This window comes from Ovis canadensis, chromosome 14 (genome assembly GCF_042477335.2).
Source record: "Ovis canadensis isolate MfBH-ARS-UI-01 breed Bighorn chromosome 14, ARS-UI_OviCan_v2, whole genome shotgun sequence".
Taxonomy (NCBI): domain Eukaryota; kingdom Metazoa; phylum Chordata; class Mammalia; order Artiodactyla; family Bovidae; genus Ovis; species Ovis canadensis.
The window spans coordinates 58,344,961-58,354,095 of record NC_091258.1 but is presented as its reverse complement, the minus strand read 5'-3'; the positions used below and the strand labels follow the sequence as shown (position 1 = coordinate 58,354,095).

The 9,135-nt window shown below is 46.3% G+C and overlaps 1 protein-coding gene across 1 annotated transcript; it reads right to left on the bottom strand.

The window, feature by feature from the left end:
- Positions 1–1,492: 1,492 nt before the first annotated feature.
- On the bottom strand, positions 1,493–3,558 carry LOC138419521 (major allergen I polypeptide chain 2-like). The gene is made up of 3 exons (XM_069552404.1): positions 3,489–3,558; positions 2,791–2,975; positions 1,493–1,591 (listed from the first exon to the last, which is right to left on the bottom strand). The coding sequence occupies exons 1-3, from the start codon at positions 3,556–3,558 to the stop codon at positions 1,493–1,495; spliced, it is 354 nt and encodes a 117-aa protein (XP_069408505.1).
- Positions 3,559–9,135: the final 5,577 nt, after the last annotated feature.

Here is a 9,135-nt window from a genome sequence, read left to right as displayed (position 1 = left end):
ATACTTGGTGAAAACAATCCTCTTTGTATTTCCTATTTATCACAATTTTCTTGGTTGACTTGAAGAATTTAGTTTTGGAGGTAAACCTTAAGTCAACCTCAACTAGAACAAAAATTTATATATGGGGAGGTGAGTCAGAGGCTTCCTTGGTGGCTCAGACACTAAAGAATCTGCCTGAAAGGCAGGAGACCCAGATCAACCCACAGGTCGGGAAGATCCCCTGAAGGAGGACACGGCAACCCATTCCAATATTCTTGACTGGAGAATCCCACACACAGAGGAGCCTGGTGGGGACACAGCCTATAAAGATGCAAAGAGTCAGACACAACTGGAGCAACTGAGCTGCACAAACACATAATACTAAATAGCAGAGCTTACAGAGGTGTAGAAGAGTGATTCAGTGTATTTAATACCTAATTTCACACAGCCGGTCAGAGAAGAGCTGAGACTCAAGGCCCTAGCCACTAGCTCCAAGTCCCAAGGTCAGTTCCCAGTATGTAAACTTATGCCTGCCTGTTCAGAAGGTAGAGATATCTTACCAGTTATGCCACTCTTTACGTGGGTCATGCTGACTGTAGCCTGACATTGTAGTATAGGACTGTAGCCTAGGAAACTGGGCTAAATTCTAGTCCCTCCCGTGTAGCCTCATAAATCTCCTATGGTTATGAAACTACCCACTTCATGCTTTCAGAAGTAGGCAGAGGATTTGGGACACGAGACCATGTGACACATCCTGCAATTCACACTTCACAGCATAAGCCATTTCCAGGGAAACAACGTTCTCAATGGGTAGCTACTTCCAGCCACTCCCTTCCTCTTGGTTCAACACTTCTTGGGGCTCCTGGTCCCCAGTGCAGGACCAAGAACAGCAGTGGCACTAAGTGTCCCTGAAGAAACACTGGCTCCTCAGACGACACCCACCTAAGAAGCAGACAATGGCGAATGCCACTGGGAGAAAGAGGGGACCAGGGATGACTCTCTTAGGTCATCTCTGATGTCACCTGTCAATAACCAGAGGGACTGGAGATTCTGTTCCTGTGCTGAAGGCCAGTGAGACATATGTTATCTGTGCCCCAAAACACGTTTATCCAGCCAGGCTGGTGACGTCACAGGTTACACATTTGTTATTGTGCTTAACTTCACACAAAATCCCCATGTAGCAGATGACAGAATGACTTGGAAAGTTACAAGAAACTTGCCCATACTCCCACAGCTTGCCAGGGACTGGCTGTAAGTTCTGTCTTACACCTGGTCCCCAAGCTCTCAGTGACCACCTGTGTCACTTCTCACCATCGCTCTAGACCTCCTGCCTCACATCCTCCCTGCGCAGAACAGACACTGGGCACAATGAGCAGTATTGCAGTGACTTTATTAGATTCAGCCTGAGAGAGACCACATCAGGTGGGGAAGGGGTCTGGATTCCAGCTTCAGGAACAGAAGGAGAACTGGGCAGGAAGATCAAGTGCAGACCCGGCACAACTGGCAAAGCTTATCACACCAAAGAGAGAAGACTGGAAACAAATCCTATAAGAGCATTCACCACCGAGGACAATTTATAGCCGATGCAATCATCACTGAAGATGATGGACGCCTGCAAGGGAGAAGAAGGTGGAGGGACAGGACCTGAGCCCACAGCCAGGCTATCCTGTCTCCCCAGGAAAACCTCAGGCCTCACCCTCAGGGATTCAGCCCCATCCCTACCAAGAACCTCTGCCCACAGTCCCACCACTGGCAAGGGGGCTGCAGGCAGGCATCAGGGGGAGGATGGCTCCCTAGTAGACCAGGCACAGGTGTCAGGAGGGAGACAGAGCCACCAGTCACAGCAGGGAGGGGAGGAGATGACAAGGGTCAGCAGAGAACATCCAGGGCTGGTCCTGATGGAGGAATACGGTGCTGGAGACTGGGTTTGGGTCACACCTGAGCCTCCTCGGTCAGGTGTGCTGGGTGGATGGAAGGTGCATGCAAGTGTCGTAAACAACCCCATGTGCCATGGGAGCTTCTATTAGTGCATGATATGGCAAATCATGGCAAACCACTTGTTTTGAACAGTTAACAATTTGATGAAAATATGCAGAGACAGGCTATTCAGATCTCAAATACTATATCAGAAGAAAACCACAGCAAAAAGATGGTTTTTCGAGAAATACACTATTGGCCCAAGTGAGTGGTTGTACGTACCTAGAAGCTGCCCCAGGATATTAGGCACCAAAACCCCAGAGTGGAAATTCTGGCTCGTAGGCACCGAGAACATTTCGGTGGAAATGGGGCTCTGAGCCAGAGCAATGGCCATCAACAAGGGATAAAGAGGAGGTGATGTGACCACAGGTCAGAAAGCTTATAAGCCAGGGAGTCCCATGCTGGAAGGAGACCTAAAAGCTGGGACTCCTTTTAAATATTCCTGAAGTAGAGATGACAGACTGCTACACGTATGAGAGCTGAATGCTTCATTGCCTGCAAAATTTAAAATGTTACTTCTCCAATGCTGCTTCGTCTCAGTGAGAAAAAAAAAATTTCAGGAGTCAGTACACTTCTCCTAGAAAATTGACACTAGTCCCCTATTCTGTGTGAGCTGATTGACATCATATGGACAGATTTGGTAACAAGAGGCTGGGTGTGCAGGTGGACTGTGCTTGCATATTACAGGGGCTGCAGGTTGGGGCAAAAGGTTTATGTGCTTCTCTGTTTATAGCTCTATCACACATTCCATGATCGAATGATCTATTACCATGTGGCATACTGAACTATGCTGCACGAGAGTTCTCAAGATCAGTGTGGGTAAAGGTAAGTTACCTTATATTTCAGATGATTAAACCTGTTCTCAGGTCCTGCATCAATGAAGCAATCCCGGATTCTTCCAAAGGCGGCTCTTTCAGCTTCATTAGCGTCGATCGAATCCAAGGTTGCATTCAATGCTTTCCTTGGGAGTCCAAGAACCACAGCACTAACAGTTTTAAAAAACACAGGGCAGGCTTCCACTGAAGGCAGAGACAGAAAACACCTTGTCAAAAGAATCACCAGGTTAGGAGGTTCTGTTTCCCAACACTTGATAGGAACTCATACATTCAAAGCTTCAGACTCACCTCCCACAGAGACCCACCTTCTCCCAGGACTGCTTACACTCCAGACAAAACCTTCTCTATGAGGAACTCCCAACAGAGGGAGCAGCAAGAGGGGCTAGGCCTGGAGACCCCTCTTCCCTTCACCACTGCTCCCAGGCATACCAGCCTGCTTCCTCCATCTCACTAAGCACCACTACCCCCAACAAACTATCTCCCAGGGTTTGCACAGATAATGACCCTTCCAGCTCCACACCACCAGCCCCATTCAAAGACTGAAATCCTCCGGAAATTTGTGCAGGACTCCTAGGCACTGATCTGCCACCTGCCCTCAGAATCTGCCCCTAGAAGTGGCTGGGACAGGACTGGGAAGGATGCAGTGAGATAGCAGTGAGCAAGGATCAGCAGGGCCATCCAGACTCTCCTTCCTACCCTCAGTCGTCTTGAAGGTCAGCTCTCTGGTCACCAGCAAGGCCAGCACAAGCAGCGCTCCCTTCATCATGGCGGCAGCTGGAGTGCTCTGCTCAGGGCAGGGTTTTGCCTGCTTTATACACCACTAGCTCCCCAAGCCCAGCCCACTTTCCTCCCAGGAAAATTACAGGCTCCTGGCACAGGTGGCTCCCATGGCCCTTGGGGTGTTTATTGTGGAAGACCATCCTACTCTGAGACCAGAGCTCTTGGAAGACATGTGGGGATATCTTTGCCAAAGATCAAGTGGAGCTGAGGTGTCTAAGTCACTCCTACTGCTGCTGCTGCTAAGTCACTTCAGTCATGTCCGCCTCTGTGCGACCCCATAGTTGGCAGCCCACCAGGCTCCTCTGTGCCTGGGATTCTGCAGGCAAGAATACTGGAGTGAGTTGTCATTTCCTTCTCCAATGTATGCATGCATGCTAAGTCACTTCAGTCATGTCCGACTCTGTGCGATCCTATGGACAGCAGCCCACCAGGCTCCTCTGCCCGCAGGATTCTCTAGGCAAGAATACTGGAGTGGGTTGCCATTTCCTTCTCCCTAAGTGACTCCATTTGGAGCCAAATACTCTGTTGTCCCAGCCCCAATCATCACCTCTTTTCCTGGTCATCATTCCCCCAACCAATCCTGGCTCTGAGTTCATTATTCTCCCATATTGAGCAGACGGAATCATAGGAGGGCCAAGGACAGATCTACACCACTGTCAGGAGGAAAAAGGACATAAAGAATCCTTCCTTTCTCCCCAAGTTGAAGTCATTGAGATAAGAATGTGGAACTGGACCTTACTGAAGCCCCCAGATGTCTTAACATCTGCAGTCTCTTGGCAGGGCCCTGACACTGCTGGTCAGCAGCCTTGGGCTCTGAATAATGCCCAACAAGGAATTCATAGGACTTAAAGCCACGTGGCTTTTCTCAGGCGCTGGTACTTCTGTACTTTTGCGTCCTGCCACCAGCTTTCCTCAGGCCCTTCAGCCTGCTGGATCCTGAGCACGTTCCAGCCTTGCCCCTTCTCCTGGCTTTCCTTCCTCCTCCACAGTGAGCCTGGTCACGGGAGGTGCTTGCACTGCACAGTCTATCCAGGAACATCAGGGAGAAGCTGTGGGTTTGAGGGTTTATCTCCTGGGGTAGACACTCTGAGGTGCACAGCCCTACAGGCCACTGTGGATGGGAGTTCTAAGGCCCAGAGGGCTGAATTGATCACAGGTGACAGTCTGTATGTGAAAACTCTTTCAGAGTCAAACTCAACCTTCCACATTAGGAAAGCAGTTTGTTGGGACAAACCATTTGAGATGGCCCTTGAAAACACTAGAAGGAAGCCTGATCATTTCCTAATGGCCAAACTGGAAAGGGTTTGACAGACAAAATAAGTAACAGAGTATTTGAGGATAAACCAATGGATAAAGTAATATGTGTGAATCCATCCAAATTACTGTCTAAATAAATCAATGTGGGAGAGGAGACAAGCATTCCTTACAGAAACATCCTAAATAATAGACTATCCCCTCCAGGAGGATGAACCTACTGCCCTGCCCTCTCTGAGTGTGGGCTAGACTTGGGAACCTGTCTCCAAAGAAAAGAGGAGGAAGAGAGGCAAGTGCTGCAGAAACCTGGCAAACTCAAATAATCAGCTAATCAAGGCTGATTATTCCCAGTGGTAAGACACACTGCTGTCACATGTACCCTGATGTAAGGGGACTGGAAGGGAGCTTCACCTGTGTGGTGTCTTCCTCAAAACCCAAAGTCGGAACCCCACTCGACAGTATCAGAACAACAGCAGCTTAACTTAGCTTGGAGGCTTTTCTACCATCCCTGGTCCCTGAGAGTTCTCCTCAAGACTGTGAAGGCCATGACAGACCAGGAGAGAATGAGGAACTCCACAGAGCAGAGGACACTAGGGACATATGACAGTGAATGTAGCGAGTTTCGGATCTGGATAGGATCACGGAATCCAAGATTAATGGACAAGCAGCTGAAATTCAGATAAACTGTAACACTTAGTCGTACAGTTCGAGTGTTGTCTCTCAGTTTTGACAAATATTTGCACTTCTTCTATAAAACTAAAAGTATTCCAACGTAAAATTTTACTAATAACAACTTGAAACAGGAAGCTCCACTCTGTCCTCTGTGGCAACTTAGAGGGGTGAGATGTGGTAGAGGATGGGGATGATTCAAGACAGAACGGATATATGTTTATTTATGGCTGAGTCATATTGTTGTATGGCAGAAGGCAATCCACTCTTGTAAAGTAATATCCTCCTATTTAAAATACATTAGAAACAACAACAACAACGACCTGGATTAGGACAGGGATACATCAGCAGCATTCCTACATTGACCCTAACCAGCTCTTCACACTGATGTCACCAAATGTCCCCATGATCGGGGACGTCTCAGAGGACCCTCTGGCACCCTTGAAAGGGCACTGGGCTGGATCCATAGTATCCACCTGTGTTCCTCAGCACTCCAGGCCCTGGTTCCTCTCTTCATAGAGCTGCGGAGGGCATTTGGGGGCAGTCTCTGCTCAAGGACAGGAGGCATGGGATCCATGAGCAGCTGTCTCACCACACAGAAGTCCTGCCACCACAGACAAAGAGCCAACATGTGCATCCTGGGCCATGTGGTGTTTGCCTTCCTGCCCAGGAAACTTTAACTCGCACCTACAGCCACCTGAGGCCCTCCTGGGGTGACCTTCAGAGGGGTGGACCCCAGGCAGCAGGAGCCATGGTGAGGAGGGGCTGCACGGAGGTCAGCTGACACTGCAGTTCAGTACTTGGTGCCTCTTTGCCAAGAGCAGTTACCGGATGTGAATCCTATTTGGCATAGGGTTCAGCCTATGGTCATACCATGTGTCCCAATGTCAGAACAGGTCTTCAGCAAACATTAATCTTCCACAGGTGGCTCAGAGAAAGGACAGCCAGGTGCCTCCAGCAAAAGGTTACTTGATTCTCACTTATCAAACATTTTAAACCTTTATCTTATTAATCCAAGGCAATATTCATAAACACATTTACAGTAAGTAGTATGAAAGATATTCCTGCTTATCAACTCCAGAGAAATGGAATATTTCTGCCATTATTCTAACAAACAGTGTACAACATCTAATGAATGCGGGGCCCTCTCCTAGTCCTGGGATGCGGCAGCACACAGCACAGCTCTCACTCTCCTGCAGCCCTTCATCACCTAAGAGGGAGTGAAAGACAGTGACCCCATGGGATGAAGTGCTCTGGGCAAAGATGAAGCAGGGGGAGAAGACAGACAGCCATTGGGGAAGGAGAGGGGCAGACTGCTTTGATATTAGAGCTCAATAGTTGGGGAAAACTGTGCTGTGTGTTCCCTGAAGACACCTGAGGATGAGGGAATGAATCATGCAGCCACTGGAGGAAGAGCCTTCCAGGTTGGGAGGGCTCCATGTACAGAGTTCTTGCTGCAGGAGCACACTTGGTCAGGTCAAGGAGCAGACAGAAGGCACTGAGGGAGGAGAGAAAGGCAGGGATAAGTTCACAGAGGCAGCAGCAGTGTGGGGCTGGTTGTGCAACTGGCCCAGAGGTTGTGACCTAGAAGGGGCTTGGCTTTTCCTCAAGTAGAGAGGTGATCATGAGAACAGTACAGAGACACTCAAGAGGTGAAAGAGGTTGCAAAAAGTAATGGACCTAAGCACTGTCATGCTGACTGAAATAAGTCAGAGAAGCAGAAACGTCTCATGACATCCCTTATATGCAGAATCTAAAAAGACAGGATACAAACAAATTTATTTACAACCCAGAAACGTGACAGACTTAGAGAACAAACTTATTATGATTGCTAGAGGGAAGGATGAGGGTAAGGGACAGTTATGGAGTTTGGGATGCTAATGTACACACCGTGATATTGAAAATAGATAAGGATCGTATGCCATGATCAAGTCAGGTATATTCAAGGGATGCAAAGATTCTTCAATATATGCCAATCAATCAATGTGATGTACCATGTTAACAAATTAAAACATAAAACTCACATGATGATTTCCATAACTGCAATAAAACTTTCAACAAAATTCAGCACCCATTTATGAAAGAAACTCTCACGAAAATTGGCATAGAAGGAATCTATCTGAACATAATAAAACTCATGTACCATAATCCCACAGGAAACATTGTTCTCATTGGTGAAAAACAGAAAGCATTTCCTCCAAGATCAGAAGCAAGACAAGGGTGCCCACTCTGACCACTACTATTCAATATAGTTTTGGAAGTCCAGCCATGGCAACAGAGAAGAAAAAGAAATAGAGGAATACAGACTGGAAAGAAGCAGTAAAACTCTCAATATTTGCAGATGACATGATATTATACATAGAAAAAAGTAAAGATACTAAAGCTAAAGATACTAGAGATAACAGTAATGATAACTAGAGCTAATCAGTGAATTTATTTGTATAGTCATGGGATACAAAATCATTAGACATGAATTGCTTGCAATCCTTTACACTAACAGAGAATACTCAGAAAGAGAAATTAAGGAACCAATTCCATTCACCATTGACATCAAAAGAATAAAATACCTAGCAATACCTACCTAAGGAGACAAAAGGGCTGTATACACAAATCTTTAAGACACTGATGAAAGAAATTAAAGATGACATAAACAAATGGAAAGATATACCATGTTCTTGGAAGGGAAGAATCAATATTGTGAAAATGACCACACTACTCAAAGCAATCTACAGATCCAATGCAATCTATATAAAATTACCAATGGTATTTTTCACAGAATGAGAACAAAAAATTTCACAATTCATATGGAAACACAAACGACCCCTTATGGGCAAAGTGAACTTGCTAAAAAGAATGGAGCTGGAGGAATCAATCTTCCTGATTTCAGACTACACTGCAAAGCTACACTTATGAAGACAGTATGAAACAGGCAGAAAAACAGAAATATAGACTAATGGAACAAAACTGAAAGCCAGAAAAACACCCACCACCTATGGTCATCTTATCTTTGACAAGGAAGGAGAGACTATGTGAAAGTGAAAGTGAAAGTTGCTCAGTTGTGTCCAACTCTTTGCAACCTCATGCGCTATACAGTACATGCAATTCTCCAGGCCAGAATACTGGAGTGAGTCGCCTTTCCCTTTTCCAGGAGATCTTCTCAACCCAGGGATCAAACCCAGGTCTCCTGCAATGCAGGCAGAATCTTTACCAACTGAGCCACAATAAAGGCCAAGAATAGTGGACTGGGTAGTCTATCCTTTCTCCAGCGGACCTTCTGAACCCAGGAATCGAACTGGGTGTCCTGCATTGCAGGTGGATTCTTTACCAATTGACCTAAGAGGGAAGCTACAATGGAGAAAAGACAGTCTCTTTAATAAGTGATGTTAGAGAAATTTTTCAGCTACACATATTATAGAAAATGAAATTAGAACACTGCCTAGCACTACACACAAAGATAAACTCAAAATAGATTAGAAATCTAAATGTAAGATCAGAAACTACAAAACTCTTAAAGGAAAACACAGGCAAAACACTTTTTTAAATAAATCACAAAAAGATCCTCTATGACCCACGTCCTAGAGTAAGGGAAATAAAAACAAAAATAAACAAATGGGAACGAATCAGACTTAAGAGCTTTTGC

Bases quoted from the DNA above. Each gene is read 5' to 3' on its own strand.
- LOC138419521 (XM_069552404.1), bottom strand. From the start codon at position 3,558: ATGATGAAGGGAGCGCTGCTTGTGCTGGCCTTGCTGGTGACCAGAGAG. The intron at 2,976-3,488 runs GTAGGAAGGAGA...CTCTGCCTTCAG, and splicing joins GACCTTCAAGACGACTGAGG to TGGAAGCCTGCCCTGTGTTT. The intron at 1,592-2,790 runs GTAACTTACCTT...TCTCCCTTGCAG, and splicing joins TTAATCATCTGAAATATAAG to GCGTCCATCATCTTCAGTGA.